Genomic DNA, 20,066 nt, shown 5'->3' with positions numbered 1-20,066 from the left:
TTTATTCTATAAAATATTTTGGCACAACTTATATAATTGAAATAAATTCTTCCAAATTTTTTTTAAAAAAAGATAACTGCTATTTCAATTTAATTTGTAAATCTATTTCAAACAAAAACATCAATTTACGTTTTTAAAAAATAGTTCAAATCATCAAGCTTCACCAAACAAATTGAAACGATTGGAACTAATTAATTTTACCCATTTTTGAAATTTAAAATACATGAACCTAAAAGATTAAATGGACGCCAATTTTTTAAAATATGAACTATTCAATTCAATCAATTTGAGAACCCCTACATGTTTTATTTCTTAATAAATATAAAATTGAAAATATCTATTTTAATTTAATAGCGTGTTCATAGAAATTATTTTTTTTTTTTAAAAAAAATATCTGATTTCAATCCACAATACTATTTTATCAATGAACTTGTTGAAACAAAATCAATTAATCTCTACAACAAAAACAGAAGTAGGCGTTGACAAAAAGACTTACCTCGATTGATAGACGCCCAATGTAGCTGAAACGGATTATCTGAAAAGCACAAAAGTAGAGCAAACAAATCCTTACTAGGGAGATGCGAACCCATAGAATTAGGCATTACATCATGAAAGAAACATTTCACCCACATATCAGCACCAGGCTTTAAGGTGAGAATTGTGCTGAATAAAAGTTAAAAGCAACACACCTCAAACCTTGTTCCTTAGTTTGGCACTTATATATCATTCAAGAGCATAGCCATCCAAATGAGCAGCTTAGCACTCAGTACAGGGAACCTTAAAGAGAAAACCTTAGCAGCAAGATGAACCCACCAAGAAACTGGCATAAGTACAGTTCCCATGTTCAAAACAGTTTTGTGCACACGGAGGATATACAAAAACCACATGACAATTGCCTTTTGTGGTGCTGCACTCCTTACATATAGGGTGGCAACCGTGGAGGCCGCATATGCTGGAATCCATTCTCTGGGCAGTTTTGTGTAGCCCTTTCAGCTGTAGGTCTTTGAGTAAAGGTTCCTGGCTGTGGGTTCTGGTTGGGGTTGAAAGGGCCCCACCAATGAGCTTCACCCTCAATAGGAATCCATGGCAGAGGACTGATGCCCTCTCTACCCCATCTGTAAAACTGCTCATGTCTACCTAGGCCATCACCTTCCTGATGGCTCCTGTTTATGGACCCAGAGACTGAGAATCCATAGAATCCCCTTACTTCAGCAGAGGAAGGAGCTGCAACCGAGGAAACAAGAGTTAATCCCCTTGGTCTCATTCTTCTGATGGAACTAAATGGGGAGCCATGGAGTGATGAAGAATACAAGGATGGCTGATATATGTGATTCCCGACTCCACTATTGTGACCCCGAACCTCTCCTGTAACTGGTGGGACTAGTGATCCAGCTATATTGCTTCCACTGCGTGAAACGGACCTGAAATTGTCAAGACATTGATGAGAACAAACCATCAACTTATATAAGATTTCCACAAGAAATGATATGTAGTTCAAATTGAAAAGGTAGTAGTAATTTACCCATGCATGAGAGAATTGGGATGCACAAAGGATCCTAATCTATGTTGGCTGCTGCCATCATTTCTGGACATCCTTGCACCATACTGGGTTGCAATCTCTGTATTTCCTGATACAGGATATGAAAGAGAGTGGGGTTGCTGCCAATTATGGTTTTGCGGTTCAGTTACTGGGAAGCTATTGGTGTTCATCATTTCAGAAGAAGACTGACCCCCTAAGCTGATGGAATGCTGATGGAATAGACCATTATCAGGAAGAGAATCAGAAGTAATTGTTGCAGCACGCATGGCATTAGGAAAACCATGTAGAGCCAGATACGGGCAAACATGAGTGCTACTAGATGAATTTGAATGGTCTCGGAACATGGAATTGTTCATAAACTCATGATCTTCAATGTAAAGTGGGAAAATGTCAATATTAACTACAAAAAGTCATTAAAGCTGATGATAGTGTTAATGGGCTTACATGAAGCTGGGAATGATTCTGCTTCCCTGCATGATGAACAAATATTTAATTATCTTTGATTACAATCCAATATGAGAACAATTAAAAAGAACAACAAGAACAACTTAATCAAGCAGAATCTTCCCTGAATTCTTGGGCAGGAAGCTATGAAAAAAAAGTAGTTAGAATCCAGAAACAGTCAAGGTTCAAAAGGATAACAGGCAGTGAGTGTTTTTCTTCTCGTGCACAACTCATGGGTTATTACCAATATGTGCACAAAAGAAAGAGAGAGAGTCCACTTGATTTGACAGTAAACTGAAACATCTTTATGAAAATAACTGGTATGAGAATATCTTGATTAAAAAAAAGTTCCTCAAAAGTTTGCAGCTAGCCTAGTACAACAAAAGAAAGCAAGCCACAACTCTTGGCCACTACACTGTGCTGTTACTTAAAATGCACGTGTAAGCTTTAGATTTGATTGAATTAACAGTGATTCCATTTTTCAGCTTAAAAACTATTTTACAACTCATGAAACTTTATGAAGGTGCCTCATAGTTGATGGCAAAAAGAGATCTATCAGAAAGAATAATGTCAAGATGACTGATGAATCAGTTACTCAGATGCATGAAAGATACAAAGAGATTTGTAATGAACTTTTCACTATAGGTGCAAAAGTTAACCATGATATCTTGTCAAATGCACTGAAAGGATTCCCAGACACTCCATTTTGGACTTATATGGTGGATGCATATCAATATTCAAAGAAATTTGAATGTAAAAGTTGAAGACATGTTATGTACTATAAAGTTGCATTAAGGTTCCAACTCTACTCAGAAAAAACAAAAAAGGTTATTGCTTTTGCAATGGAAAACGAAAGAAAGAAAAGAGCATCCAAGAAGGTGCAACAACTATTTTAGCTCTTATTTAGATTCTGACTCTTGATGATGATGACTACCGGACTCTCATGGCTCTAACACATGAAGAAGAGGAATCTAGTTAGAGCAAAAATTACACCTCATGCACTAAAAGTGAGAATGTAGATGAGCTATACTAGAACCATCTCAAAATGATATTTTAGACATGATTAGTCATGTAACTAGAACCTTTACTATATCTAAGAAAAAGGCCATAGCATATTGCAAAGAACTCATGACAGAAGGCCAAAGAGGATTGACCTCAAGTAACTTCTGAAATCAAGGTCTATTACTTATCTCGAAAAAACTTTGAGAAAAAATGAACAATTAAAAGAACAAGTGAACGAGCTAAAAAACTCTTGAGAAATTCACGAAGAGCTTACAAATATTTTGATATGATACTTGGTAGTCAACTTGCAATTTATAGCAAGGTCAAGTCTACGTCTACGTTATTAAGCCCAAAAAAGGCCTACACATCACTTAGTGCAAGAAAGGAAAATATATATCATCCTACTTCTCATGTTATATTTCACAATCCTTTCATGTCTAAGCAAGTAACTAGAGGAATATTATCTAAAAGAATTGTTTAAGATTGAGTTCCCAAGCAATATCTTGTTAAACCTCATCATAGCCAATGTCTTTTGGATACCAAAACAATAATTTTCTTGGAAATAGGTAGACTTAAAAAGTAAACATGCTAGAAATAAATGATTCTTGAATAACATATGCTCCAAACTTGGGACCAATGCTGCTAGTAAGTTTGTAGCTTAAATACAAGACAGAGGTAATACATCTTTGGATGATAATGATAAATGCAAAATTATTGGGTCTACACTATTGAATTCAAGATCAATTTTATTAAAGTGTTATTAGTGGAAGGTGAGGTGACCCTTATAAGTCAATTGTCTAATGTAGGTTATAGAGGTACTCTCAACCAATTGTCCCATATGACATTTTAATTTTGGCAACTTCATTCTTGAAGGATGTCCAAATGATCTAATGCATATATTAAGTGCTTCATGTCCGCGCCTGCAGTGCATGCCTAAGAGGGAGGGGCCCACATGCAAGTGCCCAGGTGGGTCCCTCCCTCTCAAGCGCGGACGCCGTGTTACGCTGCACACATATATATATATATATAATATGATAACGATTATTATTAATACCCCGTGATAGTTTTGATATGATCAACCAAGTTAAGTTAGGTTATGTGTATTTGATCTTTGTGTCTAAGTGTGCAGGAGCTTAGGAACACAAGAAGTCGAGCGGAAGACGCAGCTAGCGAGAAGGATGACATGCGAAGGAAGCCGACGGGCTCGATGCATCCGAGAGACGAGGTGTTGCGGAAAAGTACACCAGCGGACGAGAAGGATGCGCGCGACGATCCGAGAGACGAGAAGTCAGGAAGGAAGGTTGCTCGAGGAGAAGGCCGGAAAATAAGTTCGAGTGAGCCCTATTTCAGTTGGCCAAAATCACTCAAGCGAACGGAACAGCGAAAGAGCAAAACGGAGCTGCTGGAGCTGCCTCCAACGCTGCTGGAGGCGCCCTCGTGCCTTTCTGGTGGAAGGCGCCTTCAAGCCTTCATGGAAGACGCCTTCAATCACTTGAAGGCGTCTTAGACTGGGCAAAAAGTGGCCATTGGCGAGGATAAAGTCTTATCCTCGCCTGCCTCGCTGGAGGCGCCTTCCAACCCCGGATAGAATTTTCCAGGGGCTATAAAAAGACCCTTGAGCTAGGAAATAGATATCAACTCTTGTATTCATTTCCTAGCAACTGTCTGAGCATTCAACGAGTGTAAGAGGTTTCTCCGCCTTCATTGAAGGAGACTTTTAGTGCTTTTCATGTATCTTGGATTAACAACTACTTGGTTGTAACCAAGTAAATTTCTTTGTCTCTTCTTTCATTTTGTAGTTGTTTAATTTACTTATTATAATTAGACTATTGCTACTAATCTGAGTTGAAAGTCGGGAAAGGTTCATCTCCCCTCTTGCCAGCCCACCGGGACCAAGAATTAAGACTATTAAAAATTAACATAATTTAATTTATTTAAGAAAATAATTTTATATGAATATATAGAATTTATTACAATTTTTCCAAAATTTTAAACGAATTTATAAATATTTTAAGGGAATAATTGAATTAGAGTTTTAGAACTATTGTATTTAAGTTAGGAGTTGATTGGCCTTAAACTTGTATTTTAATCAAACAACCCTACATTTTAATGAAATGTCATTGCCTTCTCCTCCTGTAACCCTTCGCGCACATGCCTCCACCACGCCATCGCCTATGCCCGAATGCCAGCGCCGCCCTCCGCTCACGTGAGCAACAACGACACTGACATCCCCTCCACTGACACCCCTAACCGGGCTCCGGCAACCCCCGTTGCTACCCTTCACCGCTCCCTCTCCCGTTCGTGTCTACCATCGCCGCCTCCCATGCCGCTGTATAACATGAAGGACAGCCGCAGTTGTGTTCCGAGGTCCTTGAAGCGAGCAATAAACGGCGTGCCATCTGTGATTGGTGGGCACAATACTGTTCCGTTGTTGCTCTGATGTCGTTGCAGTCGCTGCTGACACGACTCCTCCCTCCATAGCCTGCCACCAGGAGCCCACCACCAAAAACCCGTCAAGGTAACAGATTATCAGTAGTTGATAAATTTGGGTTTATGCCTAATTAACAAGAAGATTAATCTAATTTGGGTTTTGTGCGTTAATTAATGATAAAGTTAATTAGATTAGCATGCTTTAATTACTTAGCAACTTATAACTTAATTGATTAATTATGTGAATAAATAATTACTGGATTAGTTGATATGAATGAGGTAAATTGGATTATTCATAATTCAGTTAATTAATGGGTTAATTAATAAGTTAGTTTGTGTGATTAATTAATAATTAATTGATTGATTAATAAGCTACTTAATAACCTTATTGGGTGATTAACTATTGAATTTAATTACAGATTAATTAAAGATATAGATGAATCAATTGATAGGTGTATTATTGGATTAACACATGAATTAAGTAATAGGTTGATAAAACAATTAGACTTTATTACTAAGATTGCTCTTTTATTTAGATTGTCTTCGCATCTTGTACTTGTACGATTCAAGCTCGGAGCAGGCTCTCTTACTTGAAGATGGATATGATATTTTACAGTTGAGGTGGGTAGTTCCCCCTGTGACCTATTTAGCTATTTCTTTCATTTATGTTGCTTAGGTAGCATTTACTTGCTTACCTTGACTTAACTCTATTTGTTTCTTGAGTTTGATACTTGCTTGCTCTTATTTTAGTCTATATTGATATCTATGTCGTCTCATTGTTCTTCATGCTTGGATTGTTTATATGCATATGATATTATCGAACCATAGTGTAGCTAGTAGAGCTTTACTCTTGAATGTGATTGTTATGACTTACTTGTTATTACTGTTGTGTATGTTTATTCTTGACTTCCCACGGGATTTGTAGTCCGTAGCTACATAGCTACCTACACACCGTCTACCTACGGAATCCGTCCGTGGTAAATCGTTTCTCCCGCAGAAAATGACTAATATATCTAGGCTGTCCACGGGCCCCATCTGTGGTAGAGTGTTTCTCCCGTATTTCATAGCTAGATAGCTACCTACACACCCTGTCTGCCCACGAGATCCATCTGTGATTTTGAGTGTTTCTCCCGTACTATTTACATATCTTGTTTACCCACGGGACCCGTCCTTAATAGAGCATTTCTCTCACATACGGTGATTTACTATATATACACACTAATTGTTCACTAGACCAGATAATGGTAGCCTGATTTTGCGCTCAATCGGTACTTATTATATGCTTGTTTTATGTAGGATTTGTCATACCTAGTTGATCAGGTTAGTAGATGGTTATGTTAGTACTTTTGTTTTTATTAACAGATGTTCATGTCGGTTCTTTTATTTATGTTAGAAACATTAGCTGAGACTGTTCCTTTGATTTCCTTATACTATGTAGTTCATGCATTATTCTTCTTATACCCATTGAGTCGTTATACTCACTACCCCTTACTTTTCCTTTGACTTCCTAGTTAGAAGTTAGAGGATGTGTCATGTCGCTCAGAGCCTCAGAGCATCTAAGTGTCGGTCTCACTCAAGTTTAGATTCTCTTTACGATTTGCTTGGTTTCTTTTTTGCTATCGTTGTTTATGATTTTCTTCCCTCATCGAATCTTTGAGTTTTACTATAATAGAATGACTTATCTTGTTTAGTTTCATATGTTCACATGTACACGCATACATATACGCATTAGCATTTAGAAACTTAGTGATTTTATATTGTGTTAGTATTTGTGTTGGCTTTAATTGGTTATGTATTCATTATTTCTCATATTATCACTAATGGGTACCGTCCGACCTTGCGGATAAGTATATCCTCAAGGCGGCGTGACACAAACAGAGATTTCTTTGTATCTACTTTCCAATGTAACCAACTTCTACAAAACATGCATCCAAATGCACAAGGCTCCTGCTAATACAAGAACTGGTATTGGAAAAATATATCTGTCAGCATAAAAATTTGACACAGAAATCAGGTTAACAAAACAATTGCGCTTTTTGCATACAAATGGAAGAGACTATTGAAAAGCAAAGTAAATGACCTTTTCGACTTTATAACATGCCTAGTAATTGCATTAATAGCTGCAATTACAGTAGGTGCTAAATATTTGGAGTAGATTATATTTTTAAAACCAATAGTATATGATTCAATTGCCATACCAAAAGTGCATTAAGTTATTGCACATTACCTATGTGTTGCTACTGCTGCTTCATAACAGTCCCCACCTTAACCTATTATTTTTAATGGAGTTCTAGTTTATCACAACAAATTAAACCATGAAGGTTATGGCCTTAGAAACAAATAGCATGCAGCTAATTAAAGTGTTAAAAGTAGTATTCTCCATGAAATTGAACAATAAATACAAAGATATTCGCCTACTTGCTTATTCATCTTATTCCTGATTTTCTGTTTCTTGTGATACTTGCTAATCCTTGCTCATTTTTCGTTTATGCTTAGCACTTTATGAATTATGGCGCTGACAAAACATCTAAAGAAGGGAAATGGGCCACTTAAATACTAGGAAAGGATGATGAAAGTAACAGGTGAAGAGAATCTATTGAAAAGATTCTATGTTGAGATGTACTAGTAAGTAAAAAATGGGCAAACCACGTGAATAACAGGAAACTGCACTAACTACATCTGGAAGAAAGATTACACTTTAACAAAGATTTTAATAATAGGAATCACAAACCTGTTTTAATCACATGACGCCCATGATTGGCATGGAACAGAACTACAGAAGAAAACAGAAATCCACCTACATTCTCTTCCTATCAGGATAAATATATTAAAATGTACATATGCCTTTGTTAGATGACTAGTAGATCCCAATATGTTCCTATAAGTCTTGGTTCAAATCATGATTTAAAATTTTGTGCCGTATCGAAGTTTCAATTTATGACCAGAATAATACGATTTTTATACCGTACCATGTTGTGCCGATATGATTTCAATATTTTTTAAATATAAAATATATTAACTATAAATAAATAAAAATAAAAAATATAGCGGTGCGATCATAAGATAAATAAAGTTTTTATAAAAAATTATTATATAATTTCAGAATTAAAATAAATTATATATATATAGTTAATGAGATAATTTTATTAGGGTTTAATTAAGCATATTTAGATTATCCCTATTATAGCTAGGAGTTGATTGAATTATTTACCTAAGCTAGTTTAATTAAAACTAGGGATGTAAACAAGCCGAACCGAGCCGAACAGTATCAGGCTCGAGCTCAGCTCGTTTAAGTTATATTCGGGCTCGAGCTCGGCTCGGCTCGAGCTCGAATCAAGCTCGGCTCGGCTCGAGCTCGAATCGAGCTCGGCTCGGCTCAAGCTCGAATCGAGCTCGAATCGAGCTTTTATCACAAGGCTCGAGCTCGGCTCGTTTTAGAATTATCAGGCTCGCGAACAGTTCGAGCTCGGCTCGTTATTATCTCGATTATCAAAGTTAACGAGCCTAACTCGTTAAGCGAGCTCGGGCTCGTTTAGAGCTCGTTTTTTGCTCGTTTTAGAGCTCGTTTTTTTGGCTCATTTTAAGGCGTGTTTTAGATCTCGTTTTTTTGGCTCGTTTTAGAGCTCCTTTTTTTGGCTCGTTTTAGAGCTCCTTTTTGGCTCGTTTAAGGCTCATTTTAAGGCTCAATTTAAGGCTCGTTTTTTTGGTTCACGAGCCTATAAATGAACATGTTCACGAGCTCACGAGCCGAATATCCTTAAGCTCGAGCTCGGCTCGATAAAACTGTCGAGCTCGAAATCGAGCTCGAGCTCGGTTTGATAAGATAAACGAACGAACTCGAACGAGCTTTTTACCGAATCGAGTTCCGAATAGCTCGCGAACCGTTTGGTTCATTTACATCCCTAATTAAAACCAATTCACGCGACCCCTTCCTATTCCACGCTGCTAGCGACCGCGAGGATCGCACGACATCTTCGCGACAATCTTAGGGATCATGCAACGCCTCCATGGCAATCATGAGGATCATGCGACGCCTTTGCGGCCATCGCAGATCGTAGGTCGCATGTTAATGTTGACACTGTTCCAATCGGCGGGCTGAACGAAATGTTTCGCCCGGTATGACATGAGATTTTAAACCATAGTTCAAATTCCATGTAAGGTATCCATGTATGCAATGTTATCTTTGTAACCTTCAATATATCATAATCACCATCCATATTTGTCCCAACTATTCAGAGTTGACTATTAAAACTTATCTCTAAAATATAGTATTCTCAAAGAACATAAATGATAATAAAGTAGCATCGAGTTTATGGCCACAACAAGGTGCATTAGAAAGTGTATTAAGTTATAGACAATTATTTCCATCCAATCAATGACTCAAGCTTGGCATCTTCCATTTTTTTCTTTGATAATCCAAGTATCCAGCTCTTCAAACCAACTAATACTGGAGGTGACCGGTCTGGCTCCATGGAATTTTTCCACCGACCACTAGGGAATCGGAAAGCACTCGCGGTCCGACATCCAACGGCCAACGTTTTTAGGTCTGTCATCCCACGGAAGGAAAATCATTCCTGTAGTGCGCCATAACTAGGAATTGAATCTTAGATGCCTAGTTAACTATTGGAATGCCTTACCGCTGCACCCCAAGGGCATGCTTGGCATCTTCCATACACATTGTATAAGTGGTCATGTAAAGCACTGAACCAAAGCATAAAATAATTCTGATTATAAACATTGGTTAAACCAAAGAACAATAGACAAATGGTGAGCATTGAGAATTGGCTAACAAAGAGATGTGCGGCAAACATGGAATATAAGAATATGCAAAAGGCTCACATTAAGTGATGGGATCTTGAAAGCCAACCTCAACTAATTTATGATTTTCCGATTATAACTGAAAAAGAGAACTTACTCAAACAATGATGCCAACTGAGTAAATCCACGGAAAGGCAACCACTGAAATCCAAATGGCTGCATGAAGTAATTAGCTTGTATTACCAAAGTGCATAAACTACAAGATGGTAACATATAAAGAAATTTCAAAGGACAAGACAAAGTAAAAACAGCTTGTTTTGTTCACCAATAAGAAAAGATTATTTCCATTCTGACCTTGTAGATGAATATATTTCCATATCAGAGAAGAACTATGAGTAAATCTGAGTGTCAAATAGGTAAAAAATCATTTTGTAATTTCCACGTAAAACATTCAAGGGGGAAAAACAACTCTTTAGACCACAAGTTCCAATCTAAATACAGCGCTCAAAAAGAAATATCCAAAATAAAAATATAAGTAAATGCATCGTTGCAGTGAAACCTGTTTACAAGGAAATAAGTTGCATTTTGGATTCTTGAATGGAAGTGAGAGATTACCATGAAATTCTTTGGCATGCTAACCTTAAAGAAAATCAAGGTATGTCCACTTGAGCTCTTTAATGCAAAACTCTTAAATGCGTGAGTTTTATTTGTAATAGAAAAACAAACACTTGAAATCAGTTAATACAACTGAAAAGACGAATGATGAGTTAGTAACTCTGGAGACTTGTCTTTATTTGACCAGTCAGTAATTTGAACCAAACAAGATTCAGCTTCAAGCTTTAATAGTGATATGTTGACTCAATTGCAGGTTTGATGTTGATGTACTTCAATGTGCACTTTTGAAAATTTTGATGTTGAAGTTGAAGCATCTCGCTAGTTTTGAGCTTTCAATAACGAAATATGATTTCCAAACGTGTCAATCTTACTCTGCTTCTATACCTGATATAAATCAATCTGCTCAACTAGAAATGTTATAATCAGAAAAATCAGTCTCAATTTTAAATTACACATTTTGGTTGTCAGTCTAAATTAATCATATTAGAGATTATACAAGCCTGTTAGTTTACTGGAGATGTGATATCTATATATATATATATATATATATATATAAACTAAGAAGTTTCTCTGAGTTCACTAAGTAAATGGCAATACCAGAAAATTTAAAAAACATTGAAATTCAGTTTTTGTCTACATTCAAAGTGCTTTCTTTATTGTTTGTCAATGTTTGAGCCTCTTTTCACCAATGACTTGCCTTAAAAACCAACTCAGTAGGTCTGATGATTGGACTCAAAGTCGTGAAGTGTTTGACACAGTATGAACCTAGATGCTCAACATGCCATTTTCTAGAAGTTTTTCAGATGTAGTCGCTTGTCAATGCAAATGTTGATGTCCGTATTGAAGTGTTAACGTAAATATCAAGTGTTCCACATCAGTACAGGAGGGAGGGCAGGTGAAGAATATCAAGGGTTTATTATTTTGCTTGAAATACAATTTCCTCAACTTGGATGGTTTATGCATTGATACACTTAGTAGTTTTTAGTTTAGAAAATAACTTTACCCCTATCTCATGAAAAAGCTGGATTTCAAGTGATATGAATTTTCCGAAAATTATAGACACTTGGGAAATAATCTCCCTTCAATTCAACAAGCTCAGGCTATGTGGCCTGGTTCCACATCAGCAAACCCAATACAAACTCAGTCAAATAGCGACACCAGCATGAGCTGAGCTGTGGTAGTGATCAGAAGCCTGAGCACCTTCCTCAGAGTCTCCCAAGTGTCCAGCGACCTAAATACTCGACCAAACAAGTACCCTATCCAGCCTAGCACACATGACACTCAACCACGTCAGCTTACAAGTACTCGCTCCTGAGCGCCTCTCTAGCTCTGTAGTGCTCGGCATCCCAAGCGCCCCTTCAACTGCTAGAGAGATCAACCTCTCGAACGCCTCTCCAGCTCCATAGTGCTCGGCTTCCCAAGCGCATGATTTAGCATTCACATGACTTGACACATAATTCCCCTCCGAAGAGTGTGGACCCCTGTCCATTCCTGCACAACAGGTCTAATCCCCAAAACGGTAGCGGGCCATTGGGCCAACATAGGCTTGCCCTTGACAGATGCAAACCATAACCTTACATGGCTCTTGCAGGGCATGGTTCCCGCCTATACGAGGTAGAGTTGGACACAAGTCATGCCACTACAAATTGCAAAAGGTCGTTAGAAGGTATGACCTTAACAGGACTGAATGCTCATAATTAGAAACCCCTCCCCCGCCACATCATCTAAAATCACGCTTGAGCATGGTCCTTTGCCGCCATGAATCCTACCTAGGTATAGTCTCCTACCTACCCCCATAAATCCTACCTTGGGCATTACATTCTATTCTCTCTCTCTCAAACTCCACCATCAGAGTCTAACTTAAGCATCAAAGGGCTTTACCGAACAACTGTAGTGCCCTCTTACACGTGTTAATCCACATGTCTAGTGAGAAAACAGATTTCTCCAGTAGCATTTTTGATGTCATTTGTGGGAAACATTGAGCTAAAAGACGTTGAGGATGGCAAGTACACGGAAGAAGAATCCGAAGGAGCTCAAAATCCTCTATAGGTTGGTGGCGACAATCTCTGGCTAATACCTTGGAAATGGAAGCGAGACCCATACATTGGGGTAGATAACAACGCTTATTACCATGACAGTAGATGAGGTTCTCAAGCGACACCCAACCCTTCTTAAACCTACACGGAGGAATTAAAGCCCCAAGCCGAGCAACCCCGAGAATCCATAGCCCAAAACTCTCAAGAGGGCTCTAGGCTACCAAGTTTGTAGAGACATCATGGGGCCCAGAAGCACGGCAAAACACAAAGGGAGTCTCTTCCCGTAGAGGGACTCCCTTCTCGACAAAAATTATAGCTAAGGAGTTACCGGCCAACTTCAGGCCCCTACAAGGTGAAGAGAAAAATAGTTCTTCTAACCTAGAAGATCACGTGTAGATTTGAGAAGGCTACCCTCCTGCATCAATACCCAGAGTGGGTAAAGTGTGAGGTGACCTTGGTCGGTTCTACTCGATAGCGGTTCAACACGCTGAAGTCAAACACCATTCAATTCTTTGAGGATTTTAGCATAGTATTCTTGCACCATTTCACCAATAGTAAGAAATACCATAAGACCCCTATTAGTTTGGTAAACCTAAAGCAATAAGGGCAAGAGTCAATCCGGGAGCAACTTTGGAGATGTCTTCTACCACACCAGAGGTGTTTACTTAGGGGTGTCAATTCGGATGGGTCGGGTCGGGTTGAGTTTTTTTTTTTTTAACACAACCCGAACCCGACCCGAACCCGAGTTCAACCCAAAACACCTCAACCCGAACCCGAACCCGACCAACCCGATCAACCCGAACCCAACCCATATAACCCAGAAATCTTATTCAAAACGACTTTTTTGGGCTATTTTCCCTATAATTCTTCACTTTTATCTCAATACTTCATCATTATCATACAAACATGATATTAATATACATAAAAATATCTAAATTTTTAAAATAAAACTTGATTTAACCCCAAAAAAACCCACAAAACCCTATATTTAAGTCAACCCGGGTCAACCCGGGTAATCCGAACCCAACCCGACTCAACCCGAAACTTTTTTACTCTCCAACCCTCCAACCCGAACCCGACCCGAACCCGAAAATGCCCAACCCGAACTTGATTTTTTTCGGGTCGATTCGGGTTGTGTCGTCGGGTCGGGTTTATTTTTGACACCCCTATGTTTACTAGTGTCTTCTTTCAAGGCATTCGATAGGGAACATTCTTTTGATCTCTAGTGAAGAAGCTCTCTTCTGACTACAAACTACAATGAGCTCGAACGGGTTGAGAAACACAACAACATCAAGGAAGCGCAATGGTTGAAAAGAGAGGCAATCACTCGACCTATCAAAAAACAGAAAGAAGGGTAGAGGATTGGCCCTCACCCCTCACCGTGGGTCGAGCCCTTGGAGCGCTTCACTCCTTACACACCCTCAAAGTAGCTAAGGGCACTATAGATCTATAAGGAGAATTGGGTTGTACGATGACCCTTGAGTTTCAAAAAAGGACCTAAGAGGACTTCATCCAACCTCTTCTACTCTTTCCACCCTACGGCAATAATACTAGGACTATTGGCAACTCAATTAAGTGTTCAAGCGGGTCATCAATTCCCATCCCCATGAGGTCCCTCCTAGTCTCCGAGGAACATTCCTCAGAGGGAGGTTGATTAGAGCATGGTCGAGCTCCCTTAAGGTTGAAGTGCGAAGAGTTTATGCCCAAGACCAATGTGATTCGCCTACTCAGAAAGAAAGAAACACCTAATAGACGGTAGGATACTAACAATCATTCCACGCGAGGGGTTATCAACATAATCTTAGGTGATTATCAAGATGCCCTCATTACTCTATTTCTTAGAGCATTGGTAAGTGTTTGCATCATGTTAATTTTAAAAAGAAGAGCTTCTCTTATAATGTATGACTTGAGATACCCCTTTTGATCTCATGGCTCCGAGGTAAGTCCTTAAATTTCTCCCAGGCCTCAGAAGTTGGCCTAGGCCTCAACATTGAGTTTCATATCTTCCCAACCTCAGGTCCATCTCTCCTAAGCCTCAAACGTCCAACCAAGTCTCAAGATCGAGCTTTATTATCTCCCCAACCTCATAGGTCCACCTAGTTCTCAGGATCGGTCTTCTTATATTCTCTCTCAAGCCTCATAAGTCTACCTAGATCTCGAGATCGAGCTTTATTATCTCTCTAACCTTAGTGGTCCACCTAGGGATTAATCTATATTCTCTCCTAGACCCTTGAGGTCTCTCTAGGTCTCGGGATCAAGCTTTTATTATCTCTCTGATCTTATAAGTCCACCCAAGTCAAGAGATCGGTCTTCTTGTATTCTCTCCTAGGCCTTAGAGGTCTGCTCAAGTATCCAAATGGAGCTTTACAATCTCCCTTACCTCAGACTCCTTCCTAGGTCAAGGGATTGGTCTTCTTCTATTCTCTCTTAGGCCTTAAAGGTTAGTGCAGGTCTAGGGATCGAGCTTTATTATCTCACAAACCTTAGAGGTTTGCCTAAGGGATCTGTCTTCTTATTCTCTCCCCGACCTCAAATGTTCGGCTAGGTATTAGAATTGAGTTTTATTGTCTTCTTGACATCGGAGTTTCACCAAGGTCAAGGGATTGATTGATCTTCTTATATTCTCCCTCAAGCCTCGGAGGTCTGCTCAAGTCTTAGAATCGAGTTTTGTTAACTCCCCGAACTCAAAGGTCCACTTAGGTCACAAGATCGATCTTCTTATATTCTCTCCCAGGCAAGTCTGTCCAAGTCTCTAGATTGAGCTTTATTATCTCCCCGACCTCAGAGGTCTGCCTAGGTCGTGGAATCAGTCTTCTTACATTCTCTCAAGGTTCAGAAGCCCCTGCAAGTCTGAGGATCAAGCTTTATTATCACCTGGACCTCAAAGGTCCACCCATGTTGAGGGATCAATATTTTTATATTCTCTCCCAGCCCTCCAAGGTTCGGCTTAGGTCTCAGATATTTGTCCAACCTTAAGGGTCTGTCTGGATCGAACTTCTTATCCTGTCCTAGGCCTCAGAGGTTCACCCAAGTCTCAAGAATGAGTTTTATTATTTCCCCAATCTTAGAGGTTCGCCTAGGTCACTGGATCGGTCTTCTTATATTCTCTCCTAGCCTTAGAGATCTGTCGAGGTCTCAGGATCAAACTTTATTATCTCCTCAACCTTATAGGTCCACCCAGGTCACGGGATCAGTCTTGTATTCTCTTCCAAGCCTCAAAGTTCTGCCCAACTCTTGGGATCAAGCTTTATTATCTCCCCAACACTCGGCTACATTAGTTTACAAGTACTTGGCCTCCTAAATGCCTCCAGCTCCGTAGTGCTCGGCATCCCGAGCACCCCTTCAACTGCTAAACAGATCAGCCTCCCAAGTGCCTCTCCAGCTCCATAGTGCTGGCATCCCGAGCACCCCTTCAACTGCTAAACGAATCAGCCTCCCGAGTGCCTCTCCATCTCTATAGTGCTCATCTTCCTGAGCGCATGATTCAGCATTACAGGCTCACATGGCTTGGCACACAATTTATCCCTCCAAAGGGCATGCAACCCTGCCCATTCCAGCACGACAGGTTTAATCCCCAAAAGGAAGTGGGCCCCCGGCCTAGCACAGGCCTGCCCTTGACAGGAGTACACCATGAATTTACATGGTTGCAGGATATGGCTCCAGCCTGAATGAGGTAGAGTGGGGCGCATGCCCTACCGGAACAGGTTGCAAAAGGCTATCAGAAGGTATGCCCAGGACTAGACAATCTTAATCAGAACCCCCCACATCACCTCAAATCACGCTTGGTCATGGTCCTTTGTAGCTATGAATCTTATACAGATATGGTTTCCCACCTACCCCTACTTATAAACACCCAGTTATATCCACACACACACCAAAAAACAAACAGTGGTGTGCTCTCTTAGGAATAGCATTTTGCTTTCTCTCAAACTTCACTATCAGAGTCTTAACTTAAACTCAAAGGGGCTATTGGGCAACTCCGGCCCTTTGACACGTGCTAATCCACGCAGGTTCAACACTCATAGGAGGAAGCTCCATCATCAATGTCCAACGAAGAACCAAATTTCTGCAGTAACATATATTTAAGCTTATTTGGCGTTGTTTACCTCAAACTTGGTATATAACTATCCTAATGACTATTGTTAGATTTAATATTAGATGGTTGTTATATATTTATATGTTTATTCTCACAAGTGGTATTAGGTCATTACATATTATGTTCGTCTTAAAGATTATGTCTTTGTTATGTTTGTCTCTTCTAACATCTTCTCTTAGTGTCAATGTCTAACAACTATTTTTATATTCAAGTTACTTTTATTAAATTTGAACTAGGTAATTCAATTCTACAAATTGAGACTTGTTTGTGTTTTTGTCATCTTGAGGGCATAATTTGATTCATTGAGGTGTCCATTGGGTTTGCATGAAATTTGGGTTCAAATTATATTCAAATTGGAGTTGTACTGGCAGAGAGAAAGTAAACCAATGGCTGGGACTTAATCAAATTCATAGGTTATTAAAATTAGGAATACCCACTCCTCATCAAATCCTTCTGAGAGAGAGTTGTCATTGTCCCCCTAAATCGATAACATTGAGGACGCCGCCTCCTGCATTTTGTCATTAGAAATGCACTCACGTTAGGCGCAATATTAACCTTTACCCCTCATCCTCTTGTATGGTTGCAAGCAACAACCTCACTCCTAGTAGGCGATTCTCACCTCACGTGAGTTTTTATTGACTAGGGGCAACATATTCTACTCACAACAACAAACACTAAGGCCTTTTCAGCCTTCATTCAAGGTCCCTATTTGTAATAAGCAATGGCTATAGCAAGCACATTAGGACAATAGTCGAGTGAATTCCTCGCCATTCAAGGTGTTTCCCTGAGCCCTTTCCTTTTGTGTTGGCATTGTGCATGGTCATCAAAACAGCAACATTGCGTAATTTACGCACCAATCACTCAAGTTGGGTTGCAGTAGCTTAAGAGATTGCAAAGCTAAGATTAAGTAGTCACCTTCTATTTCAAATTATCTTTGATGTTAAACTATCTTTGATTAGGTAAAAAGTTGCAAAATATCATTAGCAGACAAATTGCAATTGAGCTACTTGCAACCAAGATTCAAAATTACAAATTATGTTGGAGTTTCAGTCTTTGATTGGAATGAAAATCATAGTGACATTATGACGTTTGGAGCCAATGCAAATTAAAGGTGAGAGGAAGATGAAAAATAAAAAGAAGATATGACAAATATATACTAAGTTTGAACTGAGTAACCTATCGGTAATAGTAGTTTTAGCATTATCTTGTGCGGACACAAACTATAATAAATACCCATTAACCTCAATTAATACTGATTCTTTTTGTAGCATGGCAGGAGGTATCTAGTGTTGTCATGACACGGTACTCATCATTATCATTGATACAACAACAACACAAGAGACGTTACTTCTATGTCAAGTAGTATCAAGTTTCAATGATTTATTAAAATAATGTGTCTTGACTATGTTGCTTAGCATGGTACAAGATTTCAAATGCCTATAATAACCCTTTGTTAAGATCTATTGATGAAGATAATCATTGAAAGAGATGGCTACCATGGGGAGTAACATCCCTAAAGCACCCAAATAGTTTTTGTATTGTGTTACTAAAATTGTTTCCCTAAGCATGTTGTGCATGCAAGAACACTGAGAAGTGATGTTCCATGTATGTTAAAGTTTGTTTTGTCCTTATGATATCTCTAAAATTGATGGTTGAAAGTTCTCAATTTAATGCGGCATGTGGTGTTGAGTATTGCACTCATTTTAAGAGAGTGGGCAAACAAAGAGAAAAAAATCTTACAAGATTTGAGTATAGAGGTTGCGGGTGAGTTGTATGCCTTTTTAGGCATAGGGATGGTGTGCATCCTAACACTACCATTGGAGCTCGCCATCAAATTTGGCTTGAAGTGGATGTTGTGTTGCATTGAATTATTGAGATGACAATATGCCATTATGATTATTTGATCAAGCCCTTAAGTATGAGTTAGATGATGTGCAAGGAATTTAAGTGCATAGCCTATCTACATCAACAAGTCCAGGTGGGACTTACCCTTAATTGTGTCTTATAAGAGAGGCATATGAGGTAATGTTCAATCTTTATGACACACATGTTGCCTTCAAGTTAGTTGTAGGTGGAATTGTGTGGCATAATATGGAGACACACTTGTGCTCATGTACTTGATGTACAATTCACACTACACCCATTGAAAAAATTAAGGAAGCGGAGAGGGCGAGATTTGTCTCAAGTTCTAAGATGGATGGAATCACATTTGTGCCTGGCCTATCATTATCATCGAGACAATCAGATCCACTAAGGCATCATGATATTGACTTAGACCTTAATTCTAATAGCTTGTTTGAGACGAAGCATGAATGCTTTGAGTGATATTGTATGCCATCATGAATGCTTTTAGTGATTCATAAGGATGTGATTATGGTTGTGGAGAGTTTAAATTGTGTTGATAGGATATAGATGTCAATTATGATGTTATATCAAGTCAATATACCTTGTATCATGTTTAGAGGGGTGACATAATAAATAAGTATCAAGGTTGAAAAAAAGTAGATCGAATATCCTATAACTAGTCAAATTGATATGTTAGGTTTTGTGCTGACTTGAACTTAGTGAAATTGAGATGAGAAAACTTAGATTGAAACCCTACAATAACAACTAACAACAACAACCCAGTCTTATTCCACTAGATGAGGTTGTCTATGGATTCGTCTACGTCATTGAGCTATATCCCCTACTATATTATCATATATATTTAAATAAATTTTATCTTATTTTATTGTCATTAACCAAGTCTTTTTTGCTCTTCCTCTTTCTCATTTGATGTACATATGTGTCATAGTTTCACATCGTCTAACTAGAGCATTTATTGGTCAACTAAGTACATGTTTGTACCATCTTAAACGTATCTCTCATAGTTTTCCCTCGTCCCAACTCTCTCTAATGTTTTCATTTCTTATCCTCATATATCCACACATCCACCTTAACATCCTCATCTCTGCAACTCTCATCTTCTACTCATGTACTCGAGTTATAGCCCAAGCACTCTGACTATCGTTTTGTAGAACTTCTTTAAGTTTTAGAACTATTTTATGATCACATAGAACACCTAACGCTCTTCTCAAATTCAACCATCCTTCTTGTATTCTATGTAAGACATCTTTCTCAATCCCTCCATCCATTTATAAAAAAA

At 38.8% G+C, this 20,066-nt stretch overlaps 1 protein-coding gene across 1 annotated transcript in view; it reads right to left on the bottom strand.

Annotated features, from left to right (window-relative positions):
* Positions 1-551: 551 nt before the first annotated feature.
* The window catches only part of LOC122002007, a 43,503-nt gene continuing 23,988 nt past the window's right edge, over positions 552-20,066 (bottom strand). The window contains exons 3-6 of the mRNA XM_042557021.1: positions 10,332-10,390; positions 1,985-2,010; positions 1,523-1,907; positions 552-1,421 (exon numbers count right to left, since the gene is read on the bottom strand). Coding sequence (XP_042412955.1) covers positions 917-1,421; positions 1,523-1,907; positions 1,985-2,010; positions 10,332-10,390 — 975 coding nt within the window. The 3' untranslated portion in view covers positions 552-916. The remainder of the gene's footprint in view (positions 1,422-1,522; positions 1,908-1,984; positions 2,011-10,331; positions 10,391-20,066) is intronic.

This window comes from Zingiber officinale, chromosome 7A (genome assembly GCF_018446385.1).
Source record: "Zingiber officinale cultivar Zhangliang chromosome 7A, Zo_v1.1, whole genome shotgun sequence".
NCBI lineage: Eukaryota > Viridiplantae > Streptophyta > Magnoliopsida > Zingiberales > Zingiberaceae > Zingiber > Zingiber officinale.
Note: the sequence above shows the minus strand (reverse complement) of the source record. Positions and strands in the feature narration are given on the sequence as shown.